This window comes from Salvelinus alpinus, chromosome 4 (assembly GCF_045679555.1).
Source record: "Salvelinus alpinus chromosome 4, SLU_Salpinus.1, whole genome shotgun sequence".
Classification (NCBI taxonomy): domain Eukaryota; kingdom Metazoa; phylum Chordata; class Actinopteri; order Salmoniformes; family Salmonidae; genus Salvelinus; species Salvelinus alpinus.
In genome coordinates, this window is record NC_092089.1 from 16,510,220 (window position 1) to 16,532,427 (window position 22,208).

Genomic DNA, 22,208 nt, shown 5'->3' on the forward strand with positions numbered 1-22,208 from the left:
AGGGGACATCATGTCTACAATACAGGAGGACATCATGTCTACAATACAGGGGGACATCATGTCTACAATACAGGGGGACATCATGTCTACAATACAGGGGGACATCATGTCTACAATACAGGGGGACATCATGTCTACAATACAGGGGTACATCATGTCTACAATACAGGGGGACATCATGTCTACAATACAGGGGGACATCATGTCTACAATACAGGGGGACATCATGTCTACAATACAGGGGGACGTCATGTCTACAATACAGGGGGACATCATGTCTACAATACAGGGGGACATCATGTCTACAATACAGGGGGACGTCATGTCTACAATACAGGGGGACATCATGTCTACAATACAGGGGTACATCATGTCTACAATACAGGGGGACATCATGTCTACAATACAGGGGGACGTCATGTCTACATTACAGGGGGACATCATGTCTACATTACAGGGGGACATCATGTCTACATTACAGGGGGACATCATGTCTACATTACAGGGGGACATCATGTCTACAATACAGGGGGTTGTGCTGTGTACACAAATCAAAATCCCTATTCAGTTTAAAATCTCTCTGATATGAAACAACAAACAACAGTAGTCCCCTACATAGGGCCCTGGTCAACAGTAGTCCCCTACATAGGGCCCTGGTCAACAGTAGTCCCCTACATAGGGCCCTGGTCAACAGTAGTCCACTACATAGGGCCCTGGTCACCAGTAGTCCACTACATAGGGCCCTGGTCAACAGTAGTCCCCTACATAGGGCCCTGGTCACCAGTAGTCCACTACATAGGGCCCTGGTCAACAGTAGTCCCCTACATAGGGCCCTGGTAACCAGTAGTCCACTACATAGGGCCCTGGTCAACAGTAGTCCCCTACATAGGGCCCTGGTCAACAGTAGTCCCCTACATAGGGCCCTGGTCAACAGTAGTCCCCTACATAAGGCCCTGGTCAACAGTAGTCCCCTACATAGGGCCCTGGTCAACAGTAGTCCCCTACATAGGGCCCTGGTCAACAGTAGTCCCCTACATAGGGCCCTGGTCACCAGTAGTCCACTACATAGGGCCCTGGTCAACAGTAGTCCCCTACATAGGGCCCTGGTCAACAGTAGTCCCCTACATAGGGCCCTGGTCAACAGTAGTCCCCTACATAGGGCCCTGGTCAACAGTAGTCCCCTACATAGGGCCCTGGTCACCAGTAGTCCCCTACATAGGGCCCTGGTCAACAGTAGTCCCCTACATAGGGCCCTGGTCAACAGTAGTCCCCTACATAGGGAATAGGGTGCCATTTAGTCCACTACATAGGGAATATGGTTCCATTTAGTCCACTACATAGGGAACAGGGTGCCATTTAGTCCACTACATAGGGAATATGGTTCCATTTAGTCCACTACATAGGGAACAGGGTGCCATTTAGTCCACTACATAGGTAATAGGGTGCCATTTAGTCCACTACATAGGGAATAGGGTGCCATTTAGTCCACTACATAGGGCATATGGTTCCATTTAGTCCACTACATAGGGAATAGGGTTCCATTTAGTCCACTACATAGGGAATAGGGTGCCATTTAGTCCACTACATATGGAATAGGGTGCCATTTAGTCCACTACATAGGGAACAGGGTGCCATTTAGTCCACTACATAGGGAATAGGGTTCCATTTAGTCCACTACATAGGGAATAGGGTGCCATTTAGTCCACTACATATGGAATATGGTTCCATTTAGTCCACTACATAGGGAACAGGGTGCCATTTAGTCCACTACATAGGGAACAGGGTGCCATTTAGTCCACTACATAGGGAATAGGGTGCCATTTAGTCCACTACATATGGAATAGGGTGCCATTTAGTCCACTACATAGGGAATATGGTTCCATTTAGTCCACTACATAGGGAATAGGGTTCCATTTAGTCCACTACATAGGGAATAGGGTGCCATTTAGTCCACTACATATGGAATAGGGTGCCATTTAGTCCACTACATAGGGAACAGGGTGCCATTTAGTCCACTACATAGGGAATAGGGTTCCATTTAGTCCACTACATAGGGAATAGGGTGCCATTTAGTCCACTACATATGGAATAGGGTTCCATTTAGTCCACTACATAGGGAACAGGGTGCCATTTAGTCCACTACATAGGGAATAGGGTGCCATTTAGTCCACTACATATGGAATAGGGTGCCATTTAGTCCACTACATAGGGAATAGGGTGCCATTTAGTCCACTACATAGGGAATAGGGTGCCATTTGGGACCTTTGACAAAGCAGGCCCATACTAAGACCCTACTAGGGGCATTAAAGAGAGCATTTCGTTCAGCGGTTGATCAGTACAAATATAAATCAAAGATTATTGAGGTAAACCCCCCCCCCCCCCTAACCCTAACCCTGAGGGAAATCCCCCCCCCCCCCCCTAACCCTAACCCTGAGGTAAATCCCAGACATTTGACCCAAATCAAGTAAACCCCCCCCCCAAAAAAAAACATAGTGGGATTAATGTGAATAAATACCAGTGTGTGATGGACCTAGACAATCTATTTTGCTTTCATATTCTAATCTACAGGCCTACAGGTTTCATTATTTTATTACTAAATGAAAATAACATCGCCCAAGAGAACAATGGAATTAAGTTATTAGGTCAAAAACTGCAGAGTCCCCTTATCAGCAGTTAAATACATGTTTTACCTCTGTGTGCAGATAATATTCCTCTATGGGAAATATGTGTTCCTAAGTGAAACTAGATCCCCTACATACTGGTCTGAAACTAGATCCCCTACATACTGGTCTGAAACTAGATCCCCTACATACTGGCCTAAAACTAGATCCCCTACATACTGGTCTGAAACTAGATCCCCTACATACTGGTCTGAAACTAGATCCCCTACATACTGGTCTGAAACTAGATCCCCTACATACTGGTCTGAAACTAGATCCCCTACATACTGGCCTAAAACTAGATCCCCTACATACTGGTCTGAAACTAGATCCCCCCTACATACTGGTCTGAAACTAGATCCCCCCTACATACTGGTCTGAAACTAGATCCTCTACATACTGGTCTGAAACTAGATCCCCCTACAAACTGGTCTGAAACTAGATTCCCTACATACTGGTCTGAAACTAGATCCCCCTACATACTGGTCTGAAACTAGATCCCCTACATACTGGTCTGAAACTAGATCCCTCTACATACTAGTCTGAAACTAGATCCCCTACATACTGGTCTGAAACTAGATCCCCCTACATACTGGTCTGAAACTAGATCCCCTACATACTGGTCTGAAACTAGATCCCCTACATACTGGTCTGAAACTAGATCCCCTACATACTGGTCTGAAACTAGATCCCCTACATACTGGTCTGAAACTAGATCCCCCCCTACATACTGGTCTGAAACTAGATCCCCCCTACATACTGGTCTGAAACTAGGTCCTCTACATACTGGTCTGAAACTAGATCCCCCTACAAACTGGTCTGAAACTAGATCCCCCCCTACATACTGGTCTGAAACTAGATCCCCCCTACATACTGGTCTGAAACTAGGTCCTCTACATACTGGTCTGAAACTAGATCCCCCTACAAACTGGTCTGAAACTAGATCCCCCTACATACTGGTCTGAAACTAGATCCTCTACATACTGGTCTGAAACTAGATCCCCCTACAAACTGGTCTGAAACTAGATCCCCCTACATACTGGTCTGAAACTAGATCCCCCTACATACTGGTCTGAAACTAGATCCCCCTACATACTGGTCTGAAACTAGATCCCCCTACATACTGGTCTGAAACTAGATCCCCCTACAAACTGGTCTGAAACTAGATCCCCTACATACTGGTCTGAAACTAGATCCCCCTACAAACTGGTCTGAAACTAGATCCCCTACATACTGGTCTGAAACTAGATCCCCCTACAAACTGGTCTGAAACTAGATCCCCCTACATACTGGTCTGAAACTAGATCCCCCTACATACTGGTCTGAAACTAGATCCTCTACATACTGGTCTGAAACTAGATCCCCCTACAAACTGGTCTGAAACTAGATCCCCCTACATACTGGTCTGAAACTAGATCCCCCTACATACTGGTCTGAAACTAGATCCCCCTACATACTGGTCTGAAACTAGATCCCCCTACATACTGGTCTGAAACTAGATCCCCCTACAAACTGGTCTGAAACTAGATCCCCTACATACTGGTCTGAAACTAGATCCCCCTACAAACTGGTCTGAAACTAGATCCCCTACATACTGGTCTGAAACTAGATCCCCCTACAAACTGGTCTGAAACTAGATCCCCCTACATACTGGTCTGAAACTAGATCCCCCTACATACTGGTCTGAAACTAGATCCTCTACATACTGGTCTGAAACTAGATCCCCCTACATACTGGTCTGAAACTAGATCCCCTACATACTGGTCTGAAACTAGATCCCCCTACATACTGGTCTGAAACTAGATCCCCCTACATACTGGTCTGAAACTAGACCCCCCTACATACTGGTCTGAAACTAGATCCCCTACATACTGGTCTGAAACTAGATCCCCCTACATACTGGTCTGAAACTAGATCCCCCTACATACTGGTCTGAAACTAGATCCCCTACATACTGGTCTGAAACTAGATCCCCCTACATACTGGTCTGAAACTAGATCCCCCTACATACTGGTCTGAAACTAGATCCCCCTACATACTGGTCTGAAACTAGATCCCCTACATACTGGTCTGAAACTAGATCCTCTACATACTGGTCTGAAACTAGATCCCCCTACATACTGGTCTGAAACTAGATCCCCTACATACTGGTCTGAAACTAGATCCTCTACATACTGGTCTGAAACTAGATCCCCCTACATACTGGTCTGAAACTAGATCCCCATACATACTGGTCTGAAACTAGATCCCCTACATACTGGTCTGAAACTAGATCCCCTACATACTGGTCTGAAACTAGATCCCCCTACATACTGGTCTGAAACTAGATCCCCCTACATACTGGTCTGAAACTAGATCCCCTACATACTGGTCTGAAACTAGATCCCCTACATACTGGTCTGAAACTAGATCCCCTACATACTGGTCTGAAACTAGATCCCCCTACATACTGGTCTGAAACTAGATCCCCCTACATACTGGTCTGAAACTAGATCCCCCTACATACTGGTCTGAAACTAGATCCCCCTACATACTGGTCTGAAACTAGATCCCCTACATACTGGTCTGAAACTAGATCCCCTACATACTGGTCTGAAACTAGATCCCCTACATACTGGTCTGAAACTAGATCCCCCTACATACTGGTCTGAAACTAGATCCCCCTACATACTGGTCTGAAACTAGATCCCCCTACATACTGGTCTGAAACTAGATCCCCCTACATACTGGTCTGAAACTAGATCCCCTACATACTGGTCTGAAACTAGATCCCCCTACATACTGGTCTTAACCAGAAGATAAACTGTCTGTTCAACCAGTCCAGTCAATGTGGAGGAGTTAAGATGGAGTGTCTCCTTGTTCACGTCCAAAAGAAGAAGTTGTGTCACAGGCTCTCTTTCCATTTCCCCTGACAACCAGAACATCCACAGGCTCTGTTTCCGTTTCCCCTGACAACCAGAACATCCACAGGCTCTCTTTCCATTTCCCCTGACAACCAGAACATCCACAGGCTCTCTTTCCATTTCCCCTGAACATCCACAGGCTCTGTTTCCGTTTCCCCTGACAACCAGAACATCCACAGGCTCTCTTTCCATTTCCCCTGACAACCAGAACATCCACAGGCTCTCTTTCCATTTCCCCTGAACATCCACAGGCTCTCTTTCCATTTCCCCTGACAACCAGAACATCCACAGGCTCTCTTTCCATTTCCCCTGACAACCAGAACATCCACAGGCTCTCTTTCCATTTCCCCTGAACATCCACAGGCTCTCTTTCCATTTCCCCTGACAACCAGAAAAAGAGTCTACACACAAACACAAACCACACAAAGAGAGAGAGAGAGTAGGGGGAGAAGTGTCTCATTAACCCGTGGTGCTGCTGGGTGAGGAGGTTGCTCACCGTTGTTCTACAAAACCACAGATTAAAAGGTCCCACGTCAAAAACAGCGACTGATTCCCCCCCCCCCATGGTCTCCCAGGGATGCATGAACACAGTCACACACATCCCCCGAGTCTCTGGGGCAGGTCTGCCAGCCGTCAGACACCGAGAGGGAGGAACCTTGTCTCTCTAGGTATCCATGAGGGGACTCCACTCAATGCAGACACACACACACTGGCTGGATGGCTGGCACACACAAACCCACGTGTTGCCTGGCAACACTTCCTGTCTGCACTAGACAATGTTTACACTGTGATGTTTGTGTCTGGAGCTTACTGTTTAATTAACCGAATGTGTTTTAGACTAATCTGAGGTCGTCCATTGAGCAGGAACCTTAGAGTACACACTGACTAACGATCACAGATACAGAGAGGAAGAACCTACCTCATCACCATGTTGTTATATAGTTATTTTGCTCCTTTGCATCTCAGTATCTCTACTTGCACATTCATCTTCTGCACATCTACCATTCCAGTGTTTAATTGCTATATTGTAATTACTTCGCCACCATGGCCTATTTATTGCCTTGCCTCCCTTATCCTACCTCATTTGCACATGCTGTATATAGACTCTTTCTACTGTATTATTGACTGTATGTTTGTTTACTCCATGTGTAACTCTGTGTTGTTGTTTGTGTTGCACTGCTTTGCTCTATCTTGGCCAGGTCGCAGTTGTAAATGACAACTTGTTCTCAACTGGTCTACCTGGTTAAATAAAGGTGAAATATATATATATATTTTAAGAACCAGTTATAATACTAGATTGGTGATGAACCTTCTTATGACAGGATAAAGCCATGTTGGTCAGGGAGTTAGTAAACCATGGTTTTCCAGTGATGTGATAAGATAATGTAAAATAAAGAATTTGAAGATTGTATCTGCACTGTATGTGTTAGCTAGCCAGTTTTAGAGGAATGATTCCATTACATTTTCTAATTAGCTGCCGATATGCCAACTTTCCATTCAAACAAAGGCAGTCAACCCACAGACATACACCTGCTGACATCAGCCGATGACGGGATTTAGACTCGTTGTAAAAGCAACAAGGACTGTTCTAGTATCATATAAAATAGCAGTCACAGTCTCTACTGACATTCATTCCAATGAGACTGGTTTGGATTTCTCCCTGACCAAGATGGCCGCCATTTCTCACCAGAATTCTGGAACTTTCAGGGTTTATGACACAGTCTTTGTACCCCCAGGCACCAATCAGTTGGCAGGGTTGAGCAGAGGACGGTTCAGAGAACATGTGTTGGTCTGCCCAATGACAAGGCCCCACTGTTTCCCTACACATACAGAGAGACATGTGTTGGTCTGCCCAATGACAAGGCCCCACTGTTTCCCTACACATACAGAGAGACATGTGTTGGACTGCCCAATGACAAGGCCCTACTGTTTCCCTACACATACAGATAGACATGTGTTGGTCTGCCCAATGACAAGGCCCCACTGTTTCCCTACACATACAGAGAGACATGTGTTGGACTGCCCAATGACAAGGCTCCACTGTTTCCCTACACATACAGAGAGACATGTGTTGGTCTGCCCAATGACAAGGCCCCACTGTTTCCCTACACATACAGAGAGACATGTGTTGGTCTGCCCAATGACAAGGCCCCACTGTTTCCCTACACATACAGAGAGACATGTGTTGGTCTGCCCAATGACAAGGCCCCACTGTTTCCCTACACAGACAGAGAGACATGTGTTGGACTGCCCAATGACAAGGCCCCACTGTTTCCCTACACATACAGAGAGACATGTGTTGGTCTGCCCAATGACAAGGCCCCACTGTTTCCCTACACAGACAGAGAGACATGTGTTGGACTGCCCAATGACAAGGCCCCACTGTTTCTCTACACATACAGAGAGACATGTGTTGGTCTGCCCAATGACAAGGCTCCACTGTTTCCCTACACATACAGAGGGACATGTGTTGGTCTGCCCAATGACAAGGCCCCACTGTTTCCCTACACATACAGAGAACATGTGTTGGACTGCCCAATGACAAGGCCCCACTGTTTCCCTACACATACAGAGAGACATGTGTTGGTCTGCCCAATGACAAGGCCCCACTGTTTCCCTACACATACAGAGAGACATGTGTTGGTCTGCCCAATGACAAGGCCCCACTGTTTCTCTACACATACAGAGAGACATGTGTTGGTCTGCCCAATGACAAGGCCCCACTGTTTCTCTACACATACAGAGAACATGTGTTGGTCTGCCCAATGACAAGGCCCCACTGTTTCCCTACACATACAGAGAGACATGTGTTGGTCTGCCCAATGACAAGGCCCCACTGTTTCTCTACACATACAGAGAGACATGTGTTGGTCTGCCCAATGACAAGGCCCCACTGTTTCCCTACACATACAGAGAGACATGTGTTGGTCTGCCCAATGACAAGGCCCCACTGTTTCCCTACACAGACAGAGAGACATGTGTTGGTCTGCCCAATGACAAGGCCCCACTGTTTCCCTACACATACAGAGAGACATGTGTTGGTCTGCCCAATGACAAGGCCCCACTGTTTCCCTACACAGACAGAGAGACATGTGTTGGTCTGCCCAATGACAAGGCCCCACTGTTTCCCTACACATACAGAGAGACATGTGTTGGTCTGCCCAATGACAAGGCCCCACTGTTTCCCTACACATACAGAGAGACATGTGTTGGTCTGCCCAATGACAAGGCCCCACTGTTTCTCTACACATACAGAGAGACATGTGTTGGTCTGCCCAATGACAAGGCCCCACTGTTTCTCTACACATACAGAGAGACATGTGTTGGTCTGCCCAATGACAAGGCTCCACTGTTTCTCTACACATACAGAGAGACATGTGTTGGTCTGCCCAATGACAAGGCCCCACTGTTTCCCTACACATACAGAGAGACATGTGTTGGTCTGCCCAATGACAAGGCTCCACTGTTTCTCTACACATACAGAGAGACATGTGTTGGTCTGCCCAATGACAAGGCCCCACTGTTTCTCTACACATACAGAGAACATGTGTTGGTCTGCCCAATGACAAGGCCCCACTGTTTACCTACACATACAGAGAGACATGTGTTGGTCTGCCCAATGACAAGGCCCCACTGTTTCCCTACACATACAGAGAGACATGTGTTGGTCTGCCCAATGACAAGGCCCCACTGTTTCCCTACACATACAGAGAGACATGTGTTGGTCTGCCCAATGACAAGGCCCCACTGTTTCTCTACACATACAGAGAACATGTGTTGGTCTGCCCAATGACAAGGCCCCACTGTTTCCCTACACATACAGAGAACATGTGTTTGTCTGCCCAATGACAAGGCCCCACTGTTTCCCTACACATACAGAGAACATGTGTTGGTCTGCCCAATGACAAGGCCCCACTGTTTCTCTACACATACAGAGAGACATGTGTGGATTCCTCTGACTCACCTAGGGGGGTCAAAGGTCAGAGCTCTGGACAGGAAGCAGAGGTTTAACAGGCTGTTCTTTACAACACACACACACACACACACACACACACACACACACACACACACACACACACACACACACACACACACGCTACTCTCTGCTCTGGCTGTCTACAAACAGCAGATTCTGACCTCCACTGAATGGGTCGTAACTGTGTGTGTGTGTGTGTGTGTGTGTGTGTGTGTGTGTGTGTGTGTGTGTGTGTGTGTGTGTGTGTGTGTGTGTGCATACCACCCTTTCACTTAAAGCATAAAAGTAAAGCAGATAAAGCCAGGTCCTCTGAGGTAATTCCCTGAGAGGAATCACAACAGGCCCTTCCTGATTCAAACTGATGAAATTAGCCTTTTCCATTAAACATTAACAACCCCATTGATGTTGGAACCCGTGTGAGGAGGAAAGGTAGCTCTGTAAACACCAACAGAGGGGGAGACGGGGGACGGACGGGGGGAGGAGACGGGGGGAAGAGGGGGGGGGGACGGGGGACGGAGGGGGGACGGACGGGGGGAGGAGACGGGGGACAAACGGGGGGAGGAGAGGGGGATGAGGGAGGCTGTAAAATGGATCCTGTTCAAGCTGCAGGAAGGGAGGGTGATTCGACACTGCTTTCTAAACCTACCTACCGCTCACTCACTTATCAAATATTCAACATCTCCTGAGAATTCAATGTCATTCTGCCTCCCAGCCGACACAGCGTGATGGTGCAGCTCAGTGCTGTCATGTGGGGCCCCTGGTTGCTTTCCTCCTCTGGAAACATCACAACGCCTTCTGTACCCTCTGGGCTTTTCAATGCATCAATATCACTAATCTGTGGTGTGTGTCTGTGTGTGTGGACGTGTTTAACTATACTTGTGGGGACCACAAGGTCAAATGCTATTGATAGGGGGTTTAGGGGTTACGGTTAGGTTTAGGGGTTAAGGTTAGGGGTTAAGGTTAGGGTAAACAGGATTTTGAATGGGACTGAATTGTGCGTCCCCACAAGGTTAGTTATACAGGACTGTGTTGTGCGTCCCCACAAGGTTAGTTATACAGGACTGTGTGAATGTTCGAGGATAAAATGTGTTTGTTTTGCAGATGGATGTGGGTACTACTGGGTCAGAAGGCCCAGCCTGTATGTCCCACAGAGAGAGGAGGTGGGTGCTCCATGTCCCACAGAGAGAGGAGGTGGGTGATCCATGTCCCACACAGAGAGAGGAGGTGGGTGCTCCATGTCCCACAGAGAGAGGAGGTGGGGGCTCCATGTCCCACAGAGAGAGAGGAGGTGGGTGATCCATGTCCCACAGAGAGAGGAGGTGGGTGCTCCATGTCCCACAGAGAGAGGAGGTGGGGGCTCCATGTCCCACAGAGAGAGAGAGGAGGTGGGTGCCCCATGTCCCACAGAGAGAGGAGGTGGGTGCTCCATGTCCCACAGAGAGAGGAGGTGGGTGCTCCATGTCCCACAGAGAGAGGAGGTGGGGGCTCCATGTCCCACAGAGAGAGAGGAGGTGGGTGCTCCATGTCCCACAGAGAGAGGAGGTGGTGGGTGCTCCATGTCCCAGAGAGAGAGGAGGTGGGTGATCCATGTCCCACAGAGAGAGGAGGTGGGTGCTCCATGTCCCACAGAGAGAGAGGAGGTGGGTGCTCCATGTCCCACAGAGAGAGGAGGTGGGTGCTCCATGTCCCACAGAGAGAGGAGGTGGGGGCTCCATGTCCCACAGAGAGAGGAGGTGGGTGCTCCATGTCCCACAGAGAGAGAGGAGGTGGGTGCTCCATGTCCCACAGAGAGAGAGGAGGTGGGTGCTCCATGTCCCACAGAGAGAGGAGGTGGGTGCTCCATGTCCCACAGAGAGAGGAGGTGGGTGCTCCATGTCCCACAGAGAGAGGAGGTGGGTGCTCCATGTCCCACAGAGAGAGGAGGTGGGTGCTCCATTAACATGGGAAACATATGTTTACATTGCCAAAGCAAGTGAAATAAACAAAAATCACACTCACAAACATTCCAAAGGAATAGACAAATGTCTTATTATGGCTACCTGCAGGGTCTCTCTCTCTCTATGTGTGTGTGTCTGTGAATCTGAGTCACTGAATTCCTCAGACCTTAACAATGTATTACTGGTTACTGGCCTGGGAAATGACCATGCAGGTAGGTATGTCACGTAGGTATTGGGACAGCACCATTCAATGACCCCCCCCCCCCCCCCTCTGTTGCCATGAGGAAGTATTCCATTTCAAGTGTCCACCCCCTAGTCTGAGTGATGAGGCCAGCCGGTCACTGGTCTGAGCGACGAGGCCAGCCAGTCTCTGGTCTGAGCGACGAGGCCAGCCAGTCTCTGGTCTGAGCGATGAGGCCAGCCAGTCACTAGTCTGAGTGACGAGGCCAGCCAGTCACTGGTCTGAGTGACGAGGCCAGCCAGTCTCTGGTCTGAGCGACGAGGCCAGCCAGTCTCTGGTCTGAGTGATGAGGCCAGCCGGGCACTGGTCTGAGCGACGAGGCCAGCCAGTCTCTGGTCTGAGTGATGAGGCCAGCCGGGCACTGGTCTGAGCGACGAGGCCAGCCAGTCTCTGGTCTGAGCGATGAGGCCAGCCAGTCTCTGGTCTGAGTGATGAGGCCAGCCAGTCACTAGTCTGAGTGACGAGGCCAGCCAGTCTCTGGTCTGAGCGATGAGGCCAGCCAGTCACTGGTCTGAGTGATGAGGCCAGCCAGTCACTGGTCTGAGCGACGAGGCCAGCCAGTCTCTGGTCTGAGCGATGAGGCCAGCCAGTCACTGGTCTGAGTGACGAGGCCAGCCAGTCACTGGTCTGAGTGACGAGGCCAGCCAGTCTCTGGTCTGAGCGATGAGGCCAGCCAGTCACTGGTCTGAGTGATGAGGCCAGCCAGTCACTGGTCTGAGCGACGATGCCAGCCAGTCACTGGTCTAGCTATCTCTGGCCTCCCCCCGTTTGTCGGCTACCTGTGTGTGTGTGTGTGTGTGTGTGTGTGTGTGTGTGTGTGTGTGTGTGTGTGTGTGTGTGTGTGTGTGTGTGTGTGTGTGTGTAGCAGCTCACCCTGTATTGATCGATATGATCTCGATCAGAGGGTTCTTCCTAATCTTGGGCAGATCCAGTCTGGCACCGCCGAGACGCTTCCCGTTGTTCTTCTTCTGACCCAGCAGACGCACCGAGTGACCTTCACACGTAACACACACAAATACTAGTCAGGACACCGAGTGACCTTCACACGTAACACACACAAATACTAGTCAGGACACCGAGTGACCTTCACACGTAACACACACAAATACTAGTCAGGACACCGAGTGACCTTCACACGTAACACACACAAATACTAGTCAGGACACCAAGTGACCTTCACACATAACACACACAAATACTAGTCAGGACACAGAGTGACCTTCACACATAACACACACAAATACTAGTCAGGACACCGAGTGACCTTCACACGTAACACACACAAATACTAGTCAGGACACAGAGTGACCTTCACACGTAACACACACAAATACTAGTCAGGACACCGAGTGACCTTCACACGTAACACACACAAATACTAGTCAGGACACCGAGTGACCTTCACACGTAACACACACAAATACTAGTCAGGACACAGAGTGACCTTCACACGTAACACACACAAATACTAGTCAGGACACCGAGTGACCTTCACACGTAACACACACAAATACTAGTCAGGACACCGAGTGACCTTCACACGTAACACACACAAATACTAGTCAGGACACAGAGTGACCTTCACACGTAACACACACAAATACTAGTCAGGACACCGAGTGACCTTCACACGTAACACACACAAATACTAGTCAGGACACCGAGTGACCTTCACACGTAACACACACAAATACTAGTCAGGACACCGAGTGACCTTCACACATAACACACATAAATACTAGTCAGGACACCGAGTGACCTTCACACATAACATAAATACTAGTCAGGACACCGAGTGACCTTCACACGTAACACACACAAATACTAGTCAGGACACCGAGTGACCTTCACACGTAACACACACAAATACTAGTCAGGACACCGAGTGACCTTCACACGTAACACACACAAATACTAGTCAGGACACAGAGTGACCTTCACACGTAACACACACAAATACTAGTCAGGACACCGAGTGACCTTCACACGTAACACACACAAATACTAGTCAGGACACCGAGTGACCTTCACACGTAACACACACAAATACTAGTCAGGACACCGAGTGACCTTCACACGTAACACACACAAATACTAGTCAGGACACCGAGTGACCTTCACACGTAACACACACAAATACTAGTCAGGACACCGAGTGACCTTCACACGTAACACACACAAATACTAGTCAGGACACCGAGTGACCTTCACACGTAACACACACAAATACTAGTCAGGACACCGAGTGACCTTCACACGTAACACACACAAATACTAGTCAGGACACCGAGTGACCTTCACACGTAACACACACAAATACTAGTCAGGACACCGAGTGACCTTCACACGTAACACACACAAATACTAGTCAGGACACCGAGTGACCTTCACACGTAACACACACAAATACTAGTCAGGACACCGAGTGACCTTCACACGTAACACACACAAATACTAGTCAGGACACAGAGTGACCTTCACACGTAACACACACAAATACTAGTCAGGACACAGAGTGACCTTCACACATAACACACATAAATACTAGTCAGGACACCGAGTGACCTTCACACGTAACACACACAAATACTAGTCAGGACACCAAGTGACCTTCACACATAACACACACAAATACTAGTCAGGACACAGAGTGACCTTCACACATAACACACACAAATACTAGTCAGGACACCGAGTGATCTTCACACATAACACACAGAAATACTAGTCAGGACACCGAGTGACCTTCACACATAACACAAATACTAGTCAGGACACAGAGTGACCTTCACACATAACACACACAAATACTAGTCAGGACAACGAGTGACCTTCACACGTAACACACAGAAATACTAGTCAGGACACCGAGTGACCTTCACACATAACACACATAAATACTAGTCAGGACACCGAGTGATCTTCACACATAACACACACAAATACTAGTCAGGACACCGAGTGACCTTCACACATAACACACAGAAATACTAGTCAGGACACCGAGTGATCTTCACACATAACACACAGAAATACTAGTCAGGACACCGAGTGACCTTCACACATAACACAAATACTAGTCAGGACACAGAGTGACCTTCACACATAACACACACAAATACTAGTCAGGACAACGAGTGACCTTCACACGTAACACACAGAAATACTAGTCAGGACACCGAGTGACCTTCACACATAACACACATAAATACTAGTCAGGACACCGAGTGATCTTCACACATAACACACAGAAATAGTAGTCAGGACACCGAGTGACCTTCAAACATAACACACAGAAATAGTAGTCAGGACACCGAGTGACCTTCACACGTAACACACACAAATACTAGTCAGGGCACCGAGTGACCTTCAAACATAACACACACAAATACTAGTCAGGACACAGAGTGACCTTCACACAACACACACAAATACTAGTCAGGACACCGAGTGACCTTCACACGTAACACACAGAAATACTAGTCAGGACACCGAGTGACCTTCACACATAACACACATAAATACTAGTCAGGACACCGAGTGACCTTCACACATAACACACAGAAATAGTAGTCAGGACACCGAGTGACCTTCAAACATAACACACAGAAATACTAGTCAGGACACCGAGTGACCTTCAAACATAACACACAGAAATAGTAGTCAGGACACCGAGTGACCTTCACACATAACACACACAAATACTAGTCAGGGCACCGAGTGACCTTCACACATAACACACAGAAATAGTAGTCAGGACACCGAGTGACCTTCACACATAACACACAGAAATGCAAGTCAGTCAGGCAAACACTTCTTCACAAAACAACCAGAATATATTACATTATAGGCTATAGGAAGAACACGAGAGACACACACACACACACACAGAAATGGAGGGATGGAGGGGGAGAGAAACGGAGGGATGGAGGAGTAGAGAAACGGAGGGATGGAGGAGTAGAGAAATGGAGGGATGGAGGGATGGAGAAACGGAGGGATGGAGGAGGAGAGAAACGGAGGGGTGGAGGAGTAGAGAAACAGAGGGATGGAGGAGTAGAGAAATGGAGGGATGGAGGAGTATAGAAATGGAGGGATGGAGGGATGGAGAAACGGAGGGATGGAGGAGGAGAGAAACGGAGGGGTGGAGAAACGGAGGGATGGAGGAGGAGAGAAACGGAGGGATGGAGGAGTAGAGAAATGGAGGGATGGAGAAACGGAGGGATGGAGGAGGAGAGAAACGGAGGGATGGAGGAGGAGAGAAACGGAGGGATGGAGGAGGAGAGAAACGGAGGGATGGAGGAGGAGAGAAACGGAGGGATGGAGAAACGGAGGGATGGAGGAGGAGAGAAACGGAGGGATGGAGGAGTAGAGAAATGGAGGGATGGAGGGATGGAGAAACGGAGGGATGGAGGAGGAGAGAAACGGAGGGATGGAGGAGTAGAGAAACGGAGGGATGAAGGAGGAAAGAAACAGAGGGATGGAGGAGGAGAGAAACAGAGGGGTGGAGGAGGAGAGAAACAGAGGGATGGAGGGGTAGAGAAATGGAGGGATGAAGGAGGAAAGAAACAGAGGGATGTAGGAGGAGAGAAACAGAGGGGTAGAGAAACGGAGGGATGGAGGAGGAGAGAAACAGAGGGGTAGAGAAACGGAGGGATGGAGGAGGAGAGAAACAGAGGGGTAGAGAAACGGAGGGATGGAGGAGGAGAGAAACAGAGGGGTAGAGAAACGGAGGGATGGAGGAGGAGAGAAACAGAGGGGTAGAGAAACGGAGGGATGGAGGAGGAGAGAAACAGAGGGGTAGAGAAACAGAGGGATGGAGGAGGAGAGAAACAGAGGGGTAGAGAAACGGAGGGATGGAGGAGGAGAGAAACAGAGGGGTAGAGAAACAGAGGGATGGAGGAGGAGAGAAACAGAGGGGTAGAGAAACGGAGGGATTGAGGAGGAGAGAAACAGAGGGGTAGAGAAACGGAGGGATGGAGGAGGAGAGAAACAGAGGGGTAGAGAAACAGAGGGATGGAGGAGGAGAGAAACAGAGGGGTAGAGAAACGGAGGGATGGAGGAGGAGAGAAACAGAGGGGTAGAGAAACGGAGGGATGGAGGAGGAGAGAAACAGAGGGGTAGAGAAACAGAGGGATGGAGGAGGAGAGAAACAGAGGGGTAGAGAAACGGAGGGATGGAGGAGGAGAGAAACAGAGGGGTAGAGAAACAGAGGGGTAGAGAAACGGAGGGATGGAGGAGGAGAGAAACAGAGGGGTAGAGAAACGGAGGGATGGAGGAGGAGAGAAACAGAGGGGTAGAGAAACGGAGGGATGGAGGAGGAGAGAAACAGAGGGGTAGAGAAACAGAGGGGTAGAGAAACAGAGGGATGGAGGAGGAGAGAAACAGAGGGATGGAGAAACGGAGGGATGGAGGAGGAGAGAAACAGAGGGATGGAGAAACGGAGGGATGGAGGAGTAGAGAAACAGAGGGATGGAGGAGGAGAGAAACGGAGGGATGGAGGAGGAGAGAAACAGAGGGATGGAGGAGGAGAGAAACGGAGGGATGGAGGGGTAGAGAAACAGAGGGATGGAGGGGTAGAGAAACAGAGGGATGGAGGAGGAGAGAAACAGAGGGATGGAGGAGGAGAGAAACAGAGGGATGGAGGAGGAGAGAAACGGAGTGATGGAGTTATTTGTCTGGCTCATAATCTCTCATTCAGACGATCTCACGGTAAGAATGACAGAGATCCTCACAATGACAAATGGAAAAATGCGTTTCATTAAATTGTGGCGTTTTTAACGATATCTCTTTTCAACAGCATGTAATTAAAATCATATGAAAAATGCAATGATTGTTGCAGAGCAGGTGAGAGGCGTAAATTGATGGGAAGAAGGGTCTCTGGTATTCTGTATTGTGGGTGTAAATTGTAAATATATATATATATATATATATATATATATATTTATATTATATATATATATATAGTAGGGAGGGAGGTACTGTAGGGAGGGAGGGGGGGAGGTAGGGGGAGGGAAGGAGGTACTGTAGGGAGGGAGGGAGGGTGGTAGGGGGGAGGGAGGGAGGTACTGTAGGGAGGGAGGGTAGTAGGGGGAAGACAGGAATGAAAGGGATGAGAGCGGGAGTAAAAACTGGATGACATAGTGACCCATAGAGATCTCTCATAAGAGGTGAGGTATTTCTCTCTCTCTCCTCAGAGTCTGATGTTTTCTAATTGTTTTGCTATAAAGCAGCGGCGGAGAGATGAAGACGATAACCAGGTGCCTAATGCCCTTCGTCGTATCAAAAGTTCATGTGTCCGAGACGGCTCCCGAGCCTCTCTCAGCCCCACATCACAGGCTAGAATGTAATTACAGACCTGTTGCCAGCCCCTCCTGCCTTCAGAAGAATGCGCCGTGAACTAATAACACCAGCTAAATCATTTCTACGGCCCATCTACATGATAATAATTGAGAACAGGGAGAGAAGCATCAGATCCCCAGATAGAGGGAAGATCATGTCATTTTATAATTCACTAGTTCAGTGAAAAGTCATGGATGTAAAAAATAAAAAATGTTATCTTCCTCCTCCCTTCTGTGAGCGGAGATCAACAGAGAGCCCTGTAGAGACACCGGGGAGACACTGAGCTTGTCTACTTCCCTCGGGGTGGTTAACGAGGGGGGGCAGGTGTGCAAAGACAAAGCACATCAAAGGGTTTCCCCAGGTGTAGAAGAGGTCATATGAAAGGTACAGACAATAACCTCTCACTGTGTTGTGTTGGCTGCTGGACAGTCTAAAGGGACATAGGGACACATTACCCTGACGCCCCCCCCCTCTAAACTAACTGGTTATGTGGTGCTATAAGAGGACACATTACCACATCCTCATCGGGAGACTCGATAGCCTTGGTTTCTCAAATGACTGCCTCGCCTGGTTCACCAACTACTTCTCAGACAGAGTTCAGTGTGTCAAATCGGAGGGCCTGTTGACCGGACCTCTGGCAGTCTCTATGGGGGTACCACAGGGTTCAATTCTTGGACCGACTCTCTTCTCTGTATACATCAATGATGTTACTCTTGCTGCTAGTGAGTCTCTGAGCCACCTCTACGCAGACGACACCATTCTGTATACTTCTGGACCTTCTTTGGACACTGTGTTAACTAACCTCCAGACGAGCTTCAATGCCATACAACTCTCCTTCCATGGCCTCCAATTGCTCTTAAATGCTCGTAAAACTAAATGCATGCTCTTCAACCGATCGCTGCCTGCACCTGCCCGTCCGACTAGCATCACTACTCTGGACGGTTCTGACTTAGACAATGTGAACAACTACAAATACCTAGGTGTCTGGTTAGACTGTAAACTCTCCTTCCAGACTCACATTTAACATCTCCAATCCAAAGTTAAATCTAGAATTGGCTTCCTATTTCGCAACAAAGCCTCCTTCACTCATGCTGCCAAACATACCGACTTCGTTGATGTCATTTACAAAATAGCCTCCAATACCCTACTCAATAAATTGGATGCAGTCTATCACAGTGCCATCCGTTTTGTCATCAAAGCCCCATATACTACCCACCACTGCGACCTGTACGCTCTCATTGGCTGGCCCTCGCTTCATTCTCGTCGCCAAACCCACTGGCTCCAGGTCATCTACAAGACCCTGCTAGGTAAAGTCCCCCCTTATCTCAGCTCGCTGGTCACCATAGCAGCACCCACCTGTAGCACGCGCTCCAGCAGGTATATATCTCTGGTCACCCCCAAAACCAATTCTTCCTTTGGCCGCCTCTCCTTCCAGTTCTCTGCTGCCAATGACTGGAACGAACTACAAAAATCTCTGAAACTTGAAACACTTATCTCCCTCACTAGCTTTAAACACCAGCTGTCAGAGCAGCTCACATATTACTGCACCTGTACATAGCCCATCTATAATTTAGCCCAAACAACTACCTCTTCCCCTACTATATTTATTTATTTTGCTCCTTTGCACCCCATTATTTATATCTTTACTTTGCACATTCGTCCACTGCAAATCTACCATTCCAGTGTTTTACTTGCTATATTGTATTTACTTTGCCACCATGGCCTTTTTTTGCCTTCACCTCCCTTATCTCACCTCATTTAATCACATTGTATATAGACTTATTTTTCTACTAGTTTGTTTTACTCCATGTGTAACTCTGTGTTGTTGTATGTGTCGAACTGCTTTGCTTTATCTTGGCCAGGTCGCAGTTGTAAATGAGAACTTGCTCTCAACTTGCCGACCTGGTTAAATAAAAATAAAAATAAAATAAATGCCGGGGCCCATAAATGCAGCAAGGGAAAGTTCAGAATGTTCCCGTTTATTTCAGACTCTCTTGAAAATAGGGCATTACCTGTTGTACCATTATAAATAATATCACTTCCAGTCAGGCCACTGGAAACTTTCCCACAACAAGACAAAATAAAGACAAAGTCCACGTGAGAAAGTGAAGCCGTTACCGTTGCTTCAGAGTCCAAGAAAACATTGTTGTTGTTTTTCAATCTCTTTGTTCAATTGTATATTTGATTTCATAGTTCTGAGAGCGGGTCTGCAGAGAGCAACCTTCACACAGAGACAGTGGACCGCAGTCAAGGTGTTTTTAAACAACGTCTTGTTCTACTGGACCTGAACTGTTGGGGGCATGGAGGTTTAACTCCCCTGGACCTGTTGGGGGCAGGGAGGTTTAACTCCCCTGGACCTGCACTGTTGGGGGCAGGGAGGTTTAACTCCCCTGGACCTGTTGGGGGCAGGGAGGTTTAACTCCCCTGGACCTGAACTGTTGGGGGCAGGGAGGTTTAACTCCCCTGAACTGTTGGGGTCAGGGAGGTTTAACTCCCCTGGACCTGCACTGTTGGGGGCAGGGAGGTTTAACTCCCCTGGACCTGTTGGGGGCAGGGAGGTTTAACTCCCCTGGACCTGAACTGTTGGGGGCAGGGAGGTTTAACTCCCCTGGACCTGCACTGTTGGGGGCAGGGAGGTTTAACTCCCCTGAACTGTTGGGGGCAGGGAGGTTTAACTCCACTGGACCTGAACTGTTGGGGGCAGGGAGGTTTAACTCCCCTGAACTGTTGGGGTCAGGGAGGTTTAACTCCCCTGGACCTGAACTGTTGGGGGCAGGGAGGTTTAACTCCCCTGGACCTGTTGGGGGCAGGGAGGTTTAACTCCCCTGGACCTGAACTGTTGGGGGCAGGGAAGTTTAACTCCCCTGGACCTGAACTGTTGGGGGCAGGGAGGTTTAACTCCCCTGGACCTGAACTGTTGGGGGCAGGGAGGTTTAACTCCCCTGAACTGTTGGGGGAAGGGTGGTTTAACTCCCCTGGACCTGAACTGTTGGGGGCAGGGTGGTTTAACTCCCCTGGACCTGAACTGTTGGGGGCAGGGAGGTTTAACTCCCCTGGACCTGAACTGTTGGGGGCAGGAAGGTTTAACTCCCCTGGACCTGAACTGTTGGGGGCAGGGAGGTTTAACTCCCCTGGACCTGAACTGTTGGGGGCAGGGAGGTTTAACTCCCCTGGACCTGAACTGTTGGGGGCAGGGAGGTTTAACTCCCCTGGACCTGTTGGGGGCAGGGAGGTTTAACTCCCCTGGACCTGAACTGTTGGAGGCAGGGAGGTTTAACTCCCCTGGACCTGTTGGGGGCAGGGTGGTTTAACTCCCCTGGACCTGAACTGTTGGGGGCAGGGAGGTTTAACTCCCCTGGACCTGAACTGTTGGGGGCAGGGAGGTTTAACTCCCCTGGACCTGAACTGTTGGGGGCAGGGAGGTTTAACTCTCCTGAACTGTTGGGGGCAGGGAGGTTTAACTCCCCTGGACCTGAACTGTTGGGGGCAGGGAGGTTTAACTCCCCTGGACTTGAACTGTTGGGGTCAGGGTGGTTTAACTCCCCTGGACCTGAACTGTTGGGGGCAGGGAGGTTTAACTCCCCTGGATCTGAACTGTTGGGGGCAGGGAGGTTTAACTCCCCTGGACCTGAACTGTTGGGGGCAGGGAGGTTTAACTCTCCTGAACTGTTGGGGGCAGGGAGGTTTAACTCCCCTGGACCTGAACTGTTGGGGTCAGGGAGGTTTAACTCCCCTGGACCTGAACTGTTGGGGGCAGGGAGGTTTAACTCCCCTGGATCTGAACTGTTGGGGGCAGGGAGGTTTAACTCCCCTGGACTGTTGGGGGCAGGGAGGTTTAACTCCCCTGGACTGTTGGGGGCAGGGAGGTTTAACTCCCCTGAACTGTTGGGGGCAGGGTGGTTTAACTCCCCTGGATTTGAACTGTTGGGGGCAGGGAGGTTTAACTCCCCTGAACTGTTGGGGGCAGGGAGATTTAACTCCCCTGAACTGTTGGGGGCAGGGAGGATTAACTCCCCTGGACCTGCACTGTTGGGTGCAGGGAGGTTTAACTCCCCTGGACCTGAACTGTTGGGGGTAGGGTGGTTTAACTCCCCTGGACCTGAACTGTTGGGGGCAGGGAGGTTTAACTCCCCTGGACCTGTTGGGGGCAGG

At 48.9% G+C, this 22,208-nt stretch overlaps 1 protein-coding gene across 3 annotated transcripts in view; it reads right to left on the minus strand.

Moving 5' to 3' along the window:
• Window positions 1-22,208, minus strand: part of cdkal1 (CDK5 regulatory subunit associated protein 1-like 1) — a 1,024,035-nt gene that overhangs the window by 770,194 nt on the left and 231,633 nt on the right. For all 3 annotated transcript variants that reach the window (XM_071395740.1, XM_071395742.1, XM_071395741.1), the window contains exon 7: window positions 12,591-12,711. In XM_071395740.1, coding sequence (XP_071251841.1) covers window positions 12,591-12,711 — 121 coding nt within the window. The remainder of the gene's footprint in view (window positions 1-12,590; window positions 12,712-22,208) is intronic.